The 21,942-nt window shown below is 34.7% G+C and overlaps 1 protein-coding gene across 1 annotated transcript in view; it reads left to right on the forward strand.

Annotated features, from left to right (window-relative positions):
- The first annotated feature begins 1,544 nt into the window (after positions 1–1,544).
- LOC126814781 (thyrotropin-releasing hormone receptor) overlaps positions 1,545–21,942 on the forward strand; it is an 85,218-nt gene continuing 64,820 nt past the window's right edge. Inside the window, exons 1-3 of the mRNA XM_056099683.1 lie at positions 1,545–2,088; positions 12,158–12,174; positions 19,949–19,970. Of these exons, the coding sequence (XP_055955658.1) occupies positions 1,560–2,088; positions 12,158–12,174; positions 19,949–19,970 (568 nt within the window). The 5' untranslated portion in view covers positions 1,545–1,559. The remainder of the gene's footprint in view (positions 2,089–12,157; positions 12,175–19,948; positions 19,971–21,942) is intronic.

A 21,942-nucleotide genomic window follows, 5' to 3' on the forward strand; every position in this document is an offset into this window, starting at 1 on the left:
TAAGGCAAAAATCACATTTATACTCAATAACTTTTTGTTGCAGCCACACAGGCGCCGTGAACTAATTAAGTATCGAAGTGTAGTAAGTGGAAGCCTCGTTGAAATATGTTTCCAGTAACGCCAGTGTTGCCTGAAGCCTCTATCTTCATTTTATTATAACCCAATCTGTAGTTATCTTCTATTTTGTTGAACCCTGTATTTGGAGCTGGGATAAGAGTTGTTACACATGTGCTACAAGTCAAAATATTTATTCCATAACATTACTTTTGACTGTACCCGATGTCCGTATACTCAAGTGTTTAAACCAGTGGAGTGCACGTTTGCTGATGACCGGAGCCAACTTCTTGATTGTATATCCCCAAAACTCAAGTATAGGGCATAGTATTGAGAAATGCTAGAAGGAAGACAATTTAAATAATTATACATAATCATATGGAATAAAGTTTTCAAATTTAATATAAATCATCCTCATTAATTAAGTTGGGTACCTCAAATGAGATCTGTCAGAAAATATTAGAACTACTTCATTTTTTACAAGTGGAAATCGGGTACTACAGTACAATGTGGTTTGGAATTCGTTTTGTTATGGGAATTATTGATATGCTTCACTGCTAATTTGGATACCTAGCCTCGATCTATCACATTTTTTCGAATAACTAAACATTTCAGTCGTGTCCGAGAAAACCCCCCAGTATGGAATTGAAGACAGCTGGCGGATTTGTTGGTGTTTTATGTTAATAATAGTGATATATATATACTGCACGTTACAATCGAGGGTTATTGATTAGATCAGACGGCTAGCCAATCAGCTATCAGTTATAGAGAATGCACGGTGTATATAGCATTGGAGATTTACCCGGCTTATACATATACCTAGCGTAATCAACACAAAGTAGTTTGAACCATCCAAGTGAAATTTGTGATATGGATGTTGAAAGGGTATATTATCCAATTTAAAAAAGAACCTTGCGTAGAGGTAGATATTATCATAAACGAGCATTAGTTTATAACTAAACAAATCGCATAACAAATCAACTTTCTTCAACTTAAAAAAGGTGAAATTTGTGATCAACAGACCTTATCTGAATGTTGTCTGGCTGTTACTTTACAGACAATAATTAATTGTTCAGTTAATATAAACATTTTATACTTCAAATAGTGTAGTGCGTGACGTTTAATTGGACAACAGAAAGTATAAGACAGAAGGTCTGCGGTATTTTATTAATTTTTGCCGCTGGCAAATGTTTTATTAATGACTCGGATAATGTGCTGATTGTAAATGGATTATTGCAAATGACTGTTTAGGAACGATATTTAACGATACCATGAATCAAAGTATATTGATAAACGAGACGTTGACGGAGTTGTTTGCCCACCACGGAGCCATACCTCCTCTCTCTGAAAATGAAACTTTACAGTTTGAAAACATTACTATGACGCACCCGAATCATTATTCTCCTTTATTCCGACTTATAGCCGCGTCCATCAGCGCTATAATATTTGTTGTCGGATTTATTGGGAATATTTTAGTCGTAGTCGTAATTGCTCGCACTAGAAGTATGCATACTCCGACCAACTGCTACCTGTTGAGTCTAGCAGTAGCCGACGTAATTGTTCTTTTATCAGCAACGTTACCGTCTATTCCGGAACCTTTCTTTCAGATTGATGAGTGGCGATTTGGACGAGTGTTGTGCTCCCTTTTAATATTCCTACAAAATGTCGGAGTTGACGCCTCGTCAGCCTCAATCACGGCTTTCACAGTGGAGAGATACTTTGCCATCTGTAAACCGATAAGGGCGCAGACGATGTGCACGGTAAATCGTGCCAAAAAGATAATCGTCGGCATTTGGATTTTAACAATTTTGTATTGTTCACCTTGGCTGGGATTGACAGATTTAAAACAGATTACGCAGATTGATGGTAATGTCATTGAAAAATGTCAGTTTCGTCTAGCTCGACCCTCATATCTAACTTATTTTATGACAGATTTAGTCATATTTTACATTATTCCGTTCTTCATATCAGCTGTTTTATATTGTTTAATTGGTCGAATTCTCTTCTCGAATAACTTAACAAAAAATATCAGCCGTAATGAGAACAGATGTGATATCCATGCTAAAAGACATTCACAATCTCGAGTACAGGTAAGTAATACACTTAATATATCTGTATCTTAATTCTGCGTCTTCGTCGGTCAGTTTATTTATTTTTTTTTTCAATTTACCCTGATATGCACCGGGACAATCCAATAAAATTGTGTACAAAAGTTTACACACATCTATAGATCTAACGAAAGCGCGTAAAATAATACATTACTGTAGAAGGACAGTGCTTTGGGTTTCAATATATTAAAAAAAGATATTGTTAGAAGAATAATTAGCTTTATTGTCTAAGGTTACTTGAATTCCATATTGTTAAAAATTAATTCGCTTTATTTTGGAATACGATATTTGTTACAAAATTAATTCTCTTTATTTTCTTTGTGTGGCTATTGATTGTTTATTTCTTGCAATGTCTGCGCAGTTTGTCTTGTCTGCAGGTTTCTTTTATCGGTTCCTCTACACCTACTATTTGAATACGATATTTTCAATTTTTACTAAGGCTATGTGTTACACTTTAATTTGGCTGATATCTAAACTTTCAAGGCGTAGTTTTACCTCTTCATTGACGAACACGCAATGCTGTCATCGAGCCAAGAGTCGGAAGTTTGTGGCTTTCTTCTGCCCTATCTAGGTCCCCGATAATGCTGAATACTTATTTAATTAAGGAGACATTACACGTTAATTAGTGCGTACATAACACAGCCTTAGCGCGGAGTGGACATTATCCCACTATATAACAAATATTATGATCTACAGATCGATGTATTACCCAAACGACCACAGCAATGTGGTGGTGATCAGATTAATAGTAAGCAATCGTACTCAAAGATAGGTTTCCAGAAAAGTATTTATTGGGTGGTTATTTCCAATAAAAGTATGGCAATTTTGGTATATATGGAAAGTAGAGATATTCAATCTTACTAGAAAAATACTGGATTCCCTGAAAAACACTCATGGAGCGTATACAGGACAAAAATATCAGGGTCCCCCTAATCGACAGCCCGACGATTAGGAATATCTGCACGCGTGACGTCAAAGGTTGCACGCGGAGATTGAGCGCTTGATGTACATGTTGATAGACTTTATGAAGAGTTAGGCGTACAACACCTGAGATAAAAATCACGGAAAAAGACGCGGGCAGTGGATAATTAGAATTTGATATTTGTAATAAATAGTCAGCGATTAAAGACAACATCGTCTTGTGTATGCAATGAATTCTCCACCGACTTCGCACCTGTAAGTCACGTGACACAAACATGACCTCTTTTGATCGATTTTCGATAGCAAGGTATTCCTTGACAATGACAATTTTTTGAGAAGGATTTGAAGCAAATTTATGATAAATTAATTAGTTTAAATATGTTTTTATACCAAATACGCGGGAATGTATCTTTAAAGGACCACTTCGATATTCATCATTATCTCTGGCTTGTTTCCAGCTTCTGATGGCTGTTTATTGACAGACTTTGGCCCATGCTATAGTCAGATAATCTAGGGATTGATATTTTTTAAAATGATGTTTTCAGTGGTTGGGTCATTTTAAAAAAATTGATTTTAAAATACATCTAAGACTCCAAAACAATAATCCGGCACATTTGAAAACCGGAATGCGTTATTTCATACACCTAGATCACTTAATGTCGACTTAAATACATATGCATTCGAATATTTCTTTGTGGCAAGATATCTTCTAGAGAAGAATGTATAATATTATGATGTAAGTGAACATCGATTCAGATTTCTGAATGTGGGTAATTTATAAAGGTTCTGAAATATGAAACCAAACAAAACGGTAATAATAATAATTTAATACATTTGCAAAGCGCGCAGACTCAAATAATGTGGCGATGGTTTTACAATAACCTGTATCCAAGTACATAGGTCACATCGGCATTAAATGTAGATAAATGAATTTACATATTGTTTAAATATGGGGAGGGGCGGCCGAATGAATAGCACATGCGCGCTGCTTCATAAAGTCTGTCATTGAGTCAACTGCCGCGGATTCGATTGCCCGGTTGTACGTACAAAGGGCTAGGGCCGCCTGTCCAACCTTGTGGGTTTTCTTCGGGTCCTCCGGCTGCTAAAGAAGGACATAAGAAGGCTCTTTGCTCAAATCCAGTAGGCACTCTAGGGATTTACAGAGAGTTCTGGTGACGTTAACATAGAGATCGCGAAGGTCTGTACCGTTGGACTAAGTTTTTAATATATTTGGATAGGTGTTTTTGGTTTTGTCTGAGTCAGGGAATATTTTAACCGGGTTCGTATCGCAATTTGCGACTCAAACGTACGATTTTGCGAATCAAATTCATATTTGATTAGCATCATTAGCATAAAACCCTACTTCAGCGCGAATCAAAGTTTTGAAAATTAATTTTAATTTTAAAAAACCATTCAGTATCGTAAAACACATCAAAACAAATCTCAAATCTCGCAATTTTATTGTCTATATCATCAAGACTTTTTACGTGCCTCTGCAACGGTCCAGTGGAACGAGAGCAGTACATGTTGTCGTCTGCTATTTATAGAACGAGACGTGGTGTTGCTGCATTATTAAAGGAAGATTTTGATTGGTTGATAGTCATACATTGCCTCAACCATAGGCTGGAATTGGCTGCCAAAGATAGCTTCAATGACACTCATTTTTTAGACATTATTAGTATGTTAAACACTTTACACTCAATGTATCAACACAGCCCCAAGAAAATCAGAGAATTAAAGGAACTTGGAGAAATAATGAATGAAACTGTCACAAAACCCGAAAAGGCCATGGGAACTCGTTGGCTACAACATAAGCGCAGTGCTTGTCAGTCATTAATACAGTCATATCCCGTTATTATAAATCATATGGAAAATATGATCGAAGATACATCAAACAATATTAAAAAAGAAGATAAACAAAAATACAAAGGTTATTTAACTAAATTGAAAAGCCTAAATTTTGTTCTATATTTACTGTATTTTGCTAAAATACTGACCCCATTGGCAAAACTATCTCTAACCCTTCAGGGTGACAGTATTGATCTTTTATATGCTTTATCGTGTCTCGAAACATTTTATTCAGTTTTACAAGAAGACAATATCGATGACACAAGTGAACTTGGGTATTTAGTTCAGGATGTGAATAGTGATAATTTGTTGTTTAAAGGTGTTGAACTAAACAAAGGAGCAACATCAGTGCATTCCTTTTTAACCCACATTCAAACTATTAAAACAAAGATAGAATCTTGTGTAAAGAATAGTAGGGGTGTCACAATCGGAACAAAATTTGGGGTCGGGTTGTTTCTGAGGCAAAATTTGTGACGATTATGAGATTATTTCACTTCTGTGACGTCATTTTCGGTTGGGGTTTGTCTGATTTCCAAAATGGCCGCCAGAATTTGACGAAAAATTAATTTCCAGATAGTATGGGTGATTATCACGCAAGGTATGGCTTGTAATATATCATATATAAGGTATTTTAGTAATTAAACTGAAAAAATAATCTCTAAAACTAGTTTCCCCAAATCCAAGATGGCGGAAATTCAAAATGGTGGCCAAAATTTACCTCAAATGGCTGATTTGTCAGATAAAAGTCATTTCACTCTTTGATATGATTTATAATATGTAATTTAAAGGATTTTCAGTGTCACTAAACTTAAAATTAATCTAAATATAACGGGGTTCAAAAATCCAAGATGGCGGAAATTCAAAATGGCGGCCAGAATTTCCCTAAAATGGTCGGTTTTTCGGATAATCGTCATTTTTAAGTTTGATATGGCGAGTGATATGCGATTTAAAGGGTTTTCTGTGTCACTGAACTTAAATACAACCTCAAAAGAAGAGTTTCCAAAATCCAAGATGGTTGAAAATCCAAAATGGCGACCAGAATTTCCCTAAAATGAACGATTTTTCAGATAATCGTCATTTTTTCGGTTTTGTATGGCTTGTAATAATGTCCTTTATTAGGTTTTCAAAGTCCACGAACTTGAAAATAACCTCAAAAATGAATTTTGAAAATGAATATTACCTCAAAAATGAATTTTGAAAATGAATATTACATCAAAAATGAATTTTGAAGATGGTAGATGATTGCTTAAAAATACAACAGGACAATCGTGAATTTTCCTCTTGTAATTGGCTTGTAATAGCAAAGAGTAGTAGTTATTTTGATGGTAACTGGAACTGTTATACTGGATCTCACAAAAACAAGATTTAATATTATTCCAGCAAAACAGTGAGGTATATATATCCAGTTGTTAAGAATTTATCTATTGTTTATACAGAAATGGTTCGAAACAGTGGTTCAGTGAGTAAGACTCGCTAAGAACGAGATCTGGGGTTCGATACCTATGTTTGCTGAAAAAGTACCTTAGGATTTTCCAGTGTGGTTTCTCCTTGTCAGGATGCAGCACCGGGGGCTTCTCGAGAAACCAGGTTTATATGTACACGTTGACGTGCGCATACAACAACCCTAGACAGTTGGAATTCGAAATAAGAGTACACCATAGTACCACTGTCTGGGCCAATTTTCCTCATACACACTGCTTGACGAATATCAATATTTATTAACTTTTGTTCAGAAGACTTATGTCCGGAAACCGTTTGTGGTATCATCTAGACAGATGAATTCATATTTGTCAGTCATGTATTTCATAAAGTGAAAAGTGTAAAATGAATCATCGAAGTCTCTGTGTCCGGCAACTTGTGTGGTATAGTCTAAATATGGTATCCACAGATCATTTTCGTCTGTAATGTAATGCACACCAAGTTCTAAGTTTAAAAATAATCATCACGAAAATAATTGGAAATGCATTTACGACTAGGTATCCCAAAAGTCATCCCCCACGATTTCCTCTTTTCTTATGTATTGTTCTTATATGTAGAACTTGTTGTGAAATACGTCACTGACGAAAATGACCCGTGGATACAACATCTAGACTATACCACAAAAGTTACTGGACACGGAGTCTTCGATGCAAAAACGGACCACATTACCATTTCTGAACGAATAGGAGAACTTAAATTCTTAATGACTGGATATACCACAAATGATTTTCACTCTGGTAAAATGGTGCAAAGACAAAGGAGATGAAATTAAAAATGCGTCAGTTGGCCCCGTTGTATTGTTATGGGGTGGGGGTGGGGGTGGAGAGTCGGATTAACCAGATATTTTCTCCAAAGAATGTTTCAATTCTTAACATTATCATTAGCATCATATGTTTTTATGCATAAAAACAATTAAGCTACATTTAGTGTGTCTTAAGGTTAAATTCTTTGAAATTCTAATTAGCTGACTGGTAAGTTCTGCACATGGTTTATTTATTGACAGGTAGATTCCTGGGTCAGGTCAAATTAAGTTGCCCTTAAAAAACTATTACAATTTGCTATTATAAACCAATCCAAGAGAAAGATTGATGATTGTCCCTTTTTTTCTGAAACAATCATCTTCAATTATCAAATTCAGAGAGAAAGAGAGAGAAATGGGGTTTAACGTCCACTCGACACAAACTAGGTCATTTCGGGACTAACATATGGTTTAATTTTATTTACATAATTCGCTTGTGCGTAGGGGTCTTTACCAGTGGGAGGAAACCGGAGGACCCGGAGAAAACCCACGAGGTTGGACAGGCGACCCTACTCCTTGCCACATACAACCGAGGATTCAAAATCACGTCAGTCGACTCAATGACAGACTTTATGATACAGCGCGCACGCTAACCATTCAGCCATCCACCCCCCCTATCAAATTCAGTGACTCTGAAAACTTAATAGAGGACATATTACAAGCCATATCAAACAGAAAATTGACGATTATCTTAAAAATTGATCAATTTAGAGAAAATCTGGCCGCCATTTTTTAATTTCCGCCATCTTGGATTTTGGAAACTCTATTTTAGATTGATTTTAAGTTCAATGACATTGAAAACCCTTTAAATTACGTATTACAAACCATATCAAAGAGTGAAATGACTTTTATCTGACAAATCGGCCATTTTAGATAAATTTTGGTCGACATTTTGAATTTCCGCCATCTTGGATTTTGAAAACTCTTTTTTTCTTTAGATTAAGGTAAGTTTTGCACATGGTTAATTTATTGACAGGTAGATTCCTGGGTCAAGTCAAATTTAGTTGCCTTAAAAAAATTATTACAATTTGCTATTATAAACCAATCCAATAGAAAGATTGATGATTGTCCCTTTTTTTTCTGAAACAATCATCTACAATTATCAAATTCAGTGACTCTGAAAACTTAATAGAGGACATATTGCAAGCCATATCAAACAGAAAATTGACGATTATCTTAAAAATTGATCAATTTAGAGAAAATCTGGCCGCCATTTTTTAATTTCCGCCATCTTGGATTTTGGAAACTCTATTTTAGATTGATTTTAAGTTCAATGACATTGAAAACCCTTTAAATTACGTATTACAAACCATATCAAAGAGTGAAATGACCTTTATCTGACAAATCGTCCATTTTAGATAAATTTTGGTCGACATTTTGAATTTCCGCCATCTTGGATTTTGAAAATTGACGATTATCTTAAAAATTGATCAATTTAGAGAAAATCTGGCCGCCATTTTTTAATTTCCGCCATCTTGGATTTTGGAAACTCTATTTTAGATTGATTTTAAGTTCAGTGACAGTGAAACCCCTTTAGATTACATATTACAAACCAAATCAAACTGTGAAATGACTTTAATCTGACAAATCGGCCATTTTAGGTAAATTTTAGCCGCCATTTTGAATTTCCGCCATCTTGGATTTGGGGAAACTAGTTTTAGAGATTATTTTTCAGTTCAATTACAACAAAAACCTTATATATGATATATTACAAGCCATATTTTGCATGAAAATCACCCATCCTATCTGGAAATTCATTTTACGTCAACTTTTGGAGGCCATTTTGGAAATCAGACAAACCCCAACCGAAAATGACGTCATAGATAAAAAAAAATTTAAAAATCGTGTTCAGCTAGCAATTTCGCCTCTGGAAATTGCTGGCCTGAAATGATTTGTAAAAAAAATGTCTTATTGTGACACCCCTAAGAATAGATTTGCTGATTTGGAGTCTAACGAAGTTTTTAAAGTATTGTCTCTAATAAACACTTCCATGTGGCCCACTATAAAGAGTGAATTAGACAAATTTGGTAATATCGAAATTCAAACATTCATATCTCATTTCAGAACAATTCTTGAAAAAAACAATGTAGAGATTGAAAGCATTCATTTTGAATGGTTAGTATTAAAAAAATTCTGGTTAAGCTGCCATTCTTCACTTAGCTCCAAAGAATTTTTTCAGGCAGTTTTAACTACATATAATGACAAATTTAACAATATCAAACACATCATATTAATTTTAAAAGCGTATCCAGTGTCTAATGCAAAACTGGAAAGAGCATTTTCAGCAATGGCCAGAATAAAATGTGACTGGAGAAATAGACTTGGGGAAAATATCCTTGAATCTTTACTGAGAATACAACTAGAAGGGCCAACCCCTGATTTATTTAATAGCTCAAACTGTGTTGATGTGTTTTTTTCATCAAATAGACGCCCAAATGTTAAACCTTATGGTTCAAAGTCAACATCTATTGATATTTAACTGACAAAATAAGTGATAAGATTTTTTAAGAATGACAGCCACATACAAACTTACCTGTTAACATATAATTTATATGTTTAGACAAATGTGAACAAGTTAATCCTTTTACATCGTAGCAAGTAGCTGCAACTAATTTTATTTTGTATATGTGTATATTTGCAATGTTTATGTGCCAAACGAACTTTACGAACAGTGTTTGCAATGTGTATGTGCCAAAAGAACAGTTTTTGCAATGTTTATGTGCCAAAAGAACAGTTTGTTCTTATTTTTGACGGTTTTGTTCTGAAAATAAAAACTCTTAAAACATTCACATACTTTTTATTTTTATTTTATATATAAATATAAACAACAGTTTGGTAATACAAATAATATGGTATTGTTATTATTGTCACATAATTATGTGAAATAAGAATTCTATTACATACTAAAAAACTGCTAATCAATTGGTAAATTTTGCTACTCAATTATACAATTGATTAGCATTCTTACACAATTTTTCTGGAAACTGCTAATCAAATGTAAAAAAGTAAAATATTCCCTGGTCTGAGTTTAGGTCCACGGATTATAATAATCAAGTAATGGCCAGGTACAATATGATCTTCTTGAATTACACCCGCTGTTTCTATATTATCTCCATGCTTAGAATAGTCTACAAAATGAGTAGGTCTAGTAATGCGCGATTCTTCAAAAATATATATCTTTATATTGTGACACTATTTGATTGTCTTAGTTATCAATGTTTAAGATACAATATCCAGAAAGCAATTATCAAGTCGTAATATTAAACTGCGTTTGACCCGATCTAAAATTATCATTATTATAAACTAATCTACTATTAATCAACATTATCTGATTGTTTTCCTTGTCGAGAAGTCGCACTGAAATAGATTGTAATGGTTTCCAACGTCCTACTGACTTGATTATTGTTCCAAGTGGAATCTTGAAGTTAATCCCTCTTAAGATAAAGGTTATGTGTTTTCAAGATGTAAAATAAGGAAAATGTCCATCATTAAATATGTTCATTCGATATTACATGTTGTTGATGATTATGATTACCTTGGAAGTAAATTCAATTATAACGGAAAGTTCGGCAAAGCCATCAAGTCACTACATACAACAGCTAGTAGCGCCATGTTTTCACTGTTGACCTACCCTCCTCCCCCGCCCGCCCCAAGAATGGATGGTGGCTTTGGAATGAATATATTTTCCAAACGTTTTTCGAATCCGAAATCCCCGAATTTTACTGACGAAAAATATTGACCTATCTGTAAATTGGTAAATTTTGCTACTCAATTATACAATTGATTAGCATTCTTTACACAAATTTTCTGGAAACTGCTAATCAAATGTAAAAAAGTAAAATATTCCCTGGTCTGAGTTTAGGTCCACGGATTATAATAATCAAGTAATGGCCAGGTACAATATGATCTTCTTGAATTACACCCGCTGTTTCTATATTATCTCCATGCTTAGAATAGTCTACAAAATGAGTAGGTCTAGTAATGCGTGATTCTTCAAAAATATATATCTTTATATTGTGACACTATTTGATTGTCTTAGTTATCAATGTTTAAGATACAATATCCAGAAAGCAATTATCAAGTCGTAATATTAAACTGCGTTTGACCCGATCTAAAATTATCATTATTATAAACTAATCTACTATTAATCAACATTATCTGATTGTTTTCCTTGTCGAGAAGTCGCACTGAAATAGATTGTAATGGTTTCCAACGTCCTACTGACTTGATTATTGTTCCAAGTGGAATCTTGAAGTTAATCCCTCTTTAAGATAAAGGTTATGTGTTTTCAAGATGTAAAATAAGGAAAATGTCCATCATTAAATATGTTCATTCGATATTACATGTTGTTGATGATTATGGTTACCTTGGAAGTAAATTCAATTATAACGGAAAGTTCGGCAAAGCCATCAAGTCACTACATACAACAGCTAGTAGCGCCATGTTTTCACTGTTGAAGAAAGCAAATAAATTACACTTAGATATTGATACACAACTCCAACTATTTGATTCATTAGTAACCCCAATAGAATTGTATGGAAGGAAGGTGTAGGGTAATGGAGATATAACTTTATTACAGAGATTACAATTGAAATTTTGTAAAATATTCATAGGCGTAAAACAACTCTACTCCAAATGTAATGGTATATGGCGATATATATGGAAAATTATCACTGGAAACCCTAACGAGTTTACATATAGCACTATGTTGTTTATTAGTACTGTGTATAATAATTTTGGTTGGATTAATAACGTCAAATCGATCCTAGATGTATGGCACTAACAGGGTCAAAATGTTAATCGCAAATGGTTAAAGAAAACGGTATTAGAAAAGATGAGTTTGTGCAGAACTGGAATACAAAAATATCAGAAAGTAGTAAATGTATCAATTATAGAATATTTAAGAAACAATTTGAATTAGAAGACTACATGTTAAATATGCCCCCAGAATTTCAAAATTGCGATGTAGAAGTCATAGTTTGCCTATTGAAACTTTATCATACACGATATGTAGACTAAATATAGGAGACGAATTTCATTATTTGTTAGTGTCCATTTTTTGCGAACTACAGATCTCAATATGTAAGGATATACACGTAAAATGAACGAGTTATTGCATGTTAATGGTAACGAACTATTAAAATTATGTCAATTCATTGAAAATATATTGTCATTTTTCTCGGTCCCATAAATGTAAATATTCTTAACAAATAGTCAATCGTTTTTTATAGTTCAAAATTTCGTTTTACTTGTCTTTACTACACTAGGATCTGAAAGAGGTGTTATATCACCGGCGTTTTGATTGAAGTGAGGGATAAGCCAATGAAACGGTCTTGTTACTGCAACTTCTTGGCGTACAATGCACGGATCTGTGGGTAAACCACTAGAAACGTCAATGTCTGGCGTCATTGGGTCAAAAGCCGCCCGCATCACCCCTGCCATGATCTTCGAGTACAACTTGTTAGATCTTCATGTAGTGTAGGCCATCGAAAGTATAAAAAAACTGAAACGAAATATCAATCTTATTCGTTTATAGTTTGATGTGAAATGAATGTATGAATATAATGAAAATGTAAAATGAAATTTAATGAATTCTTGTAACCTGATGGTTTTCGTAAATAAAGATTATTAAGCTTATTGTTTTTAAGATTATTCTTATTTTGTGTTTTTCCTGCCAAGCTTATATCTCAGAATCTAACCATAGGATCTTTCTGAAAAGTTGACCTACCCTCCTCCCCCGCCCGCCCCAAGAATGGATGGTGGCTTTGGAATGAATATATTTTCCAAACGTTTTTCGAATCCGAAATCCCCGAATTTTACTGACGAAAAATATTGACCTATCTGTAACTTTGTGACTATTTGACCTATTTTACTAATTCTTTCTTTGAGTGCACTGAAAAAAAAATCATTAACAACTACAATTTTAAAAATTAGCCCGATTCTTCTGAAATTTGGAAAGTAAGTACATCTGACTGACGTGACTTCAACGATGTCATTAGAAATTTTTAAATTTAGCTCCCCTTGAAATATTTTTTCTGTACTAGCTAAGAAACTACTGATGCGTACACAAAATATGAGGTTTGTGAACGGAACCGGAAGTGCAGACATCTTAAAATATGAAAAACAACATCGAATTTTACTTACGGACACGGGAATTACATTTTCTGAATCACTACAGAACTGCCGAATTTTGACGCCTTTTAGACTTGAATATGAAAAATAGTGACAAATTCACGCTAACCGCTTGAACATAAGCACAATAGACTGTGGTTTGAAGTATGTGTCTCCTATTACCTAAGTAAGTACATTTCAGGATAGCCCGGCTCATGGTAGAATTTTTGGTATTTGAATATTTTAAAATTTCGAACTTCGCCTTTGACGTATTTCGTGCCGACAGAGTTGTTTACATAGACCGCCGTTTCGTGAATTCGTTTCCTATTTCCGAAATTAATACATTTCTAGACAGCCCCCTTTCATAAACGGGTGGTGACTTTGGAATCAATATATTTTTAAAACGTTTTACGATTCCGAAATCACCGAAATCTACTTATGAAAAATTTGACCTACATGTACATAGCTGTAACTTTGTGACTATTTGACCTATTTTTATTCTTTAAGTACTTTCAATCTGCTATTTCCGATTTTCGTAAAATACGTCATTGACATCACATCCCGAAAGTAAAATCCAACATGAAAACTTCTTTAATATTAGTACGATTTTCATGAAACTTGGCATGTATGTAGACCCGACTGATCCAACTTAAATTGATAACTCCTTTGACGTTTTTCGTGCCGACAAAGTTGTTTACATAGACCGCCGTTTCGTGAATTCGCTTCCTATTTCCGAAATTAATACATTTCTAGACAGTGCCCTTTCAAAAACGGGTGATGTCTTTGGAATCAATATATTTTTTAAACGTTTTACGATTCCGAAATCACCGAAATTTACCGAAGAAAAAATTGACCTACATGTACATAGCTGTAACTTTGTGACTATTTGAACTATTTTATTTTCCAATAAGTACCTTGAAATAAAATCAAACCAAGTACGAACAATCCAAACCATTAGACAAAATTCGAAGTCCTAAAAAAACGGTATAGGCAAAATAGTGTAATCAGCATATGGACTGTTCACCGTGTACAAAATACACGACAAACAATGGTAACAGGTGACCGGAAGAGTAAGCTTACCCTGCCTGGCGCCACACCCGCCATAGCTGCATCCAAACTATTAGGCGAAGAAGAATAGGTTAAAGAAAGAATCTTGTAATTAATGGAATGAGATATTGGGATAATAGAATAAAACAAAGTACGAACAATCCAAACCATTAGACAAAATTCGAAGTCCTAAAAAAACGGTATAGGCAAAATAGTGTAATAAGGCAAAATAATGTAATCAGCATATGGACTGTTCACCGTGTACAAAATACACAACAAACAGTGGTAACAGGTGTCCGGAAGAGTAAGCTTACCCTGCCTGGTGCCACACTCGCCATAGCTGCATCCAAACTATTAGGCGAAATCTCGGTAAAATAGCGTGATTGGCCAATAGACTATCGGTATGCAAAATGCACGTGATGATCAGTGTTAACGATGTAGTAGACAGACATAATCAGGGAGATTGTATACGCGTCAATTAAATATATCTAGAATAATAGCCGAGAGAGACATGTTATATTTACCAATCAAGTCAATATGACGCCCATAAAACTTAAGTTTAGTTCGCAAGTATCCCTGTAGTTGAAGCTTAGATGACAAATGCCTCGATCTACTTAAAAAATCAGAATAAAATGAACAAGCTCTCGCGTAACGAATTAGTTGAGACACAAACACTCCATAAGCTGGTGATATTGGAATGTTACTACTAATAAATGGAAAGTTAACAATCGGAAAGTCAAAGTCATCACGTTTATCGTACAATTTAACACTAAGTTTATGGCAATTGTCAAAATCGAGACGCAGATCCAAGTAGGAAGCGTAATTGTCACTGTCAGTAGTGTTTTTAATTTCGAGCTCATCAGGATATATGAATTCCACATAATCACTAAATTTTGGATTATTCAGTGATAGAACATCATCGATATATCGATAAGTGAAATTAAAATGTCTGACTAATCGTTTATTTGATTTTACGAGTGCCTGTATGTAATCGGCTTCGTAGGAATAGAGAAACAAACCAGCAAGCAAAATGAAACATTTACTTTCAATCTGCTATTTCCGATTTTCGAAAAATGCGTCATTGACATCACATCCCGAAAGTAAAATCCAACATGAAAACTTCTTTAATATTAGTACGATTTTCGCGAAACTTGGCATGTATGTAGACCTGACTGATCCAACTTAAATTGATAACATTAGAAATTTCTAACTTATCTCCCATTGAGTAAATTTAGGATCAGGTTTTCAAAACTGTTCATGAAACTTAAATTGATAACATTAGACATTTTCTAACGTATCTCCCCTTGAATAAATTAAGGATCAATGTTTTCAAAAATTCGAAAAATGTAGGTCAGATTGCCTTCAAAATTTATTTTCGTACTAGATATTAAATTACTGATACATACACACAATATGGAGTTTGTCGATCGAACCGGAAATGACACCATCTCGAAACGGTAAAAAAAAAACCGAAAGGATTTTGCGATAATTTATTTACAGACATGGGAGTTACATTTTCTGAATCCTTGACGGAATGCCTAAAAAATGTTCAGAGCGGAAGTTTGATTTCGGTCAACTGACCGTCACCATTTTGAATTTTGTGTACTAGATAAGACACTACTGATGCGTACAAATAATATGGAGTTTGTTGATCGAGCCGTAAGTGCCACCATCTTGAAACGTGAAAAATACCCAAGGCTTTTGCGATATTTTACTTACAGGCATGCCTAAAAATCTATCGGAACAGTATTTTTATTTCTGTCAACTTATGGTCACAATTTTGAATTGAATATATAAAAAAGTGAAAAATCCACGTTGACGGACGTGAAAATGAACACAGTAGACCGTAGTTGAAGAATACCTCTCTTATTTCCGAAATAAATCCATTTCTGTATAGCGGGGATCAGGGTCGAATTTTTATGTTTTGATTTCGCCTTTGACCTTTTTCGTGAAATGAAATGGGGTTTAACGTCCAACTGTTCTGCTCCTAACCTGGGCTAATGAAGACGGGGACCTTTTTCGTACCGACAAAGTTGTTTACAAGACAATTTATTTCCTTAATTTTCAAAATTTATAAATTTGAAGAAGTGTTAATTGGTCGCCAAATTAAAAGCGGGCATGAAATTTTTTTTTTTTTCTTCTAGAAAACAGTTATATTAACACTGAAAGAGTGTTATTTATTGCGTTAGAACGTATATCAGGGTATTTATATTGACCGCATATCAGTGAAATGGTATTTTAGAATTATGACTTGAAATTTCAATGGAGCGTGTTGTAATACTATATGTATGGAAGCTTATAAATACCATTCGTTATTTCTACTTTTTTCCCCTTCAGAACGCCAAAGTCGAAAAATTGAAGTTACCACGAAATGTGAGGCGCCAGCACGCTACACAATCCAAACTCGAGAGATAGACACAGCGATAATAGCACCCCTCGTTTTGTCGTGACTTATACTTTTCGACTTGCATTTTGACTTGTGTAGCGTGATGTCGACTTTCGACTTTGTCAGATTTTAGTATTTATTCATGTCAGTAAGGAGCCAACATGCATAAATAGCCAAAATGCAACTTGATAAGTAGGAATTAGGAAATTTACACAACGCGATATTAGCGACCTATCATTTTGGCTTGTCGTGCTGTCGACTTTTGGAGTTTCGCCTCGGAAGTGTTGTAGTCTATACAATCCATTTTACATTTGAATGATCTGTGTGATAGACGGTTGACGTTTAAATGCCTTGTTACTTTATTAACAGATCACAGTTGCTTTATTGTTGTAGAAAATATTATTTTCTATACTAATATTTGTGACTGTCGTTTGTCTGTCTGTCTGTCTGTCTGTTCGGGGTTGGCGGCTACACTAGGTCTGCCCCGAGTCTGAAATCTTGGGTATAGGGGTAGCTCGGACCGGGGAGTAACATAGGCCAGGTGGCGTTAGTCACCACTTCCGGTTTCGGGGTTATGACCCCCGAGCGAAGCCGGGCATTCTTCTAGTACTATATAAAGATAATTTACATTAAAGGGGTAGTTTTATAATCAAAATAATATTCAATTCAATCGCCGGTTCAACTTATATATTGGCGCGACTTTGAACTTTCCTTTACCACCGATGTCCAGATGGGGGCCAAACCTTATTCTATAGTGCAGAAAAGTAGTAGTTGTTCACTAACAAATTAGGATGGTATGAGTGTGAGAATCCGATGAAAGTGGTTAGCAGATTGTTACGACAATTTACACCGAATATTACAAAACAGGTGTAAATTATTGTAAATGTATTTCCAGTCAAAACCAACCTCAAGTTCCGCATAATTAAGGCAACATTTACAATACGTGGCTCTTTGTGCATTTACTTGAACGTTTGTGTTATTGAATGAAAATAACATTTTCAATATAAATACTTAGCACCATTTCTAATTATTTGGGGGCAAGCAAGACTGCGATTTGTAATCCAGCACTGTGTGAAGACTGTTTATAAATGTGAAGACGAGCAGTTAAACTCCTTTCAATCCAAACTTGATACTCAAGATTTTGAGGAACTGGTAGGTAAGACTGAATGATAAAATTGATGAAGATAAAACCGTGTTATTAACACTATTGGAATTTTTGTTCGGTCTTTTGATTATTGATTGTATATCAGACACTTGAAATACACCGGCCACAAAACCCTGACTTCGTCTCACTGTTAATTGCAAAAAGTCCCAGATCATGTTGTTATTATATCTTAGCTTTGAATGAAATAAATTTCACAACAATTATCCAGCCTGCTACACATTGGTTGTTTCGCATTAATTATTTCTATTAAATAAGAATTAGGGGATTTTATTGAAGGATAATAATGTGTTCGATTCGTGCCATATTCAGTGGTATATTAAATGTAGACTACATAAACCTGTCTTATCTATTCGTCTGCCTGCCACACCCATTAGGGTCACATATTGTGCTTCTAAATTAAGGTATACTGTTCAGACTTAGTGTAGATGTTCATTAGACAATTGCCTTGACTCGATGATACACGTTTTTGCTAGGTCTAAGCAAAGATAAGCTATTTGATTTGATGAGAATAATAAAACAACTAACGACGTGTCAGACAGTACACTTTACTATTTTCAGAATATTCTACTATACTGGAATTAGTAGGAAACTACATCTGGTTCAGATTGTACATCAACTGCTATAGAGAACAAGGCGGGGACTTAGTTCGTATGCTCCATCCACCCGCTTTTATCTTTTATTTAAAAAGAAATTACAATCATTCGAACGCTTTCCATGGTGGTGCAAGTACTTTTAACACAGTACTTTGTTTCGCGCAGCAAACTTTATACTCCTCAATTTATGGGAGTCATGGCGGTTCGGTGAGCAAGTGGCTGGCTCGTTATACCGAGGTCCTAGGTTCAATCTCTTTGTTGGCAGAGAAAGTAAATTCCCAAACAGCCACCTATTGTAAATGTTGTCTTGCTTATGCGGAACTTGAAGTTGGTTTTCATTTAAAATAAATTTACAAAAATTTACACCTGTTTTGTAATATTCGATGTAAATTGTTTTAACAATCTGCTAACCACGTTCATCGTCGATCTCAGTCAGTCAAGAGTCAAGACAGTCGTCTAATGAACACCTACACTAAGTCTGAACAGTTTACCTTAATTCGAAGCACAATTATTGTGATTCTAATATGTGTGGCAGGCAGACGAATAGATAAGACATGTTTAGTAGTCCACATTTAATATACCACTGAATCAGTAATCAACAGACCGAACAAAAATTCCAATAGTGTTAACAGCGCGGTTAATTGCTCGTCTTTATATTTATAAACCGTCTTTACACAGTGATGGATTACAAATCACAGTCTTGCTTGCGCCCCAAAAATTAGAAATGGTGCTAAGTATTTATATTGAAAATGTTCAGTCTTGCTTGCGCCCCAAAAATTACAAAGTATTTATATTGAAAATGTTATTTCCAATCAATAACACAAACGTTCAAGTAAATTCACAAACCTATTGTAAATGTTGTCTTGCTTTTGCGGAACTTGAGGTTGGTTTTCACTGGAAATACATTTACAATAATTTACACCTGTTTTGTAATATTTGGTGTAAATTGTTTTAACAATCTGCTAACCACTTTCATCGGATTCTCACACTCAACTACTACTTTTCTGCACTATATAAGACGGGTTGGCCGCCAGGAGCATATAACTTGGATACGAATGTCCTGTGGCGTGAGACGAACCTCGTGTTTTTACAATTCTGGGTCCCAGAAACTGCACCCAGAAAACAGGACAATCCATTAAGTAGCCATCTGGACATCTGTGGTAAAGGAAAGTTCAAAGTCGCGCCAATATGTAAGTTGAATTTCATAAATGAACAAATTGGAAGCCAAAGAGAACAGGCTTCTAGAGTTATTTTCTCCTAAACTGAACCGACGATTGAATTGAATATTATTTTGATTATAAAACTACCCCTTTAATATAAATTACCTTTATATGGTATAATAATATTTTCTACGACAATAAAGCAACTGTAGTCTGTTAATAAAGTAACCTTAATAAAGAGTTAAAATCACAGAATATTGGTCACTGCAAACCTAAGAAAGACGAATGCAATATTTGCTGTGCAAAAGAGTTAACATTTCGGAGGATGAATACCTGCTTCATACTGAAAGGAAGAATCAGAATTGAGAGGAAAAAGAATCTGACAAAACACTAGCTTGTTAGCTTGTGAAGATACACCGCTGAAGGGTTAACAATGAATCTGCAGGATGTTCTTCTGACACCAAAGGTGTTTGCCAATGCAAATTATTTAAAGACAAAACCTAGTTGTCATAATTTCACAACCTATAATTTTAACGATAGATATGTAAGTTGTTACTTCTGGCATGAACGACACGGGGAAGTAACTGGAAATAATTTTGCCTCCTGCATCATAGACCAATTGGAAAATCTTAAGATGAACAAGTCTGAAATGAAAACAATAATTTATATATATAATGGTGGTTGTTGTTACCTAAACAGAAATAATTTGCTAGTGAATGCATTGCTTCATTTTTCATTCAACCACAAAGTTACAGTCATCCAAATTTTTTTTAGAAAAAGGTCTAACATGGATGGAGGTAAACTCTGTACATTCAGTCATTGAAAGACGACTAAGAAGATCATGTCAGATTTATTGACCTTCTGAGTATATAGTCTGATTGGGTTTGTTACATAATTCCTATCCGTCGGCCTTTCGGGTAGAAATCGTGAAATAAGCTTTATTTTGAAGGTTTTGATGTTTAATGATAGAAAAACAATTTTGACATTTTTTCTGAGTAGGTCTCGATAGTATGGGAGGGAGGCCATTATTTGAGGGTAGCCATTTTGCGATAATATTCCAACTTATTTTTTTTATATTTTTACCTTATATATGTTATCGACATATCAACTGTGATTTGGCAATGTATTAATATTGGCAAGGGCCGTGGCAATATTTCAGATTTTTTTCTATCACTTCATGAAGATATTTCCAAGATGGCGGCCATTTTTGGCGGGAAAATAGGACGATGTGCTTATTTCGATTAAGTATTAGTGTTTGGTGTCAATAAATATTTTTTCATAGGCACAGATTCCATTTCTCCCAGCTACAAGTGTGTAAATGATCACATGTACATCTATTTTGCATATTTCCAAGAAGATGGCCATTATTGGGACAGTGTTCTGATATTGATTAAGTAGTCGTCTTTGGTGTAAATATATCTGTTTTCGGGTCGCAGATTCCATTTCTGCCGTTTACAACTGAGTAATATGATAACATATTCACACATTTAGCACATTTCTAATATGGCTGCCATTTGTGGCGGGAAAATGGGACGATGTGCTGATTTTGAAACGGCTTCTGAATCCAATTCTGCTATGTATAAGGTTGTAGCATGTTCCTGGAAGCCATTGCCGTGTTTTACCTATTAGGTATATTATCCAACGATAAAAATTTCTCATCCGAGTTGACCATTGAGCTAATATCGATTTTCCAGGAAAAAAGTGCATTTACTTGGTCGATCAGTCTGATTTTAAGACTTGGTGGCGCCATCGAGACTTTCAGTTTATGTTGTCTGTCAGTTATAGATACAAAATTAACGATGGTTAAAAATGTGAGACTTTTGAAAAGGTAATTAATAAATTTAAAAGTAGAACAGAAATGTATATGATATTAAATATAAAGCGGTATACACAGAAATAAAAACAAGGACTGCAAATGAAATATTAACACTTGCTATAAAAAAAAACTTTTTGGCATAGATTATATTATCAACTGACATAAAGCTGCGCGTGGAAGTAGTCGTCCAAAGGAATGCTGTTGCAAACAAACTATATCATCTGTATGACCCGTCATCTATGACATCACTGCCATCACCACTGAAAGAACTGGTGGTAGTGATGTAAAAGTAGCCAGTCACGTCGTTGTGAAAGTGATGACATACTCTCTGTTTCCAACGCAACAGCATTCCACATTCAGCTTGGAAGTCAGTTGATAACATAATCTATGTCACGAGGGCTTCTTAGCAAGTATTTCATTTACAGCCACGTCCCCACCACCTTCAACCACGTTGC

This window comes from Patella vulgata, chromosome 3 (genome assembly GCF_932274485.2).
Source record: "Patella vulgata chromosome 3, xgPatVulg1.2, whole genome shotgun sequence".
Classification (NCBI taxonomy): Eukaryota; Metazoa; Mollusca; class Gastropoda; family Patellidae; genus Patella; species Patella vulgata.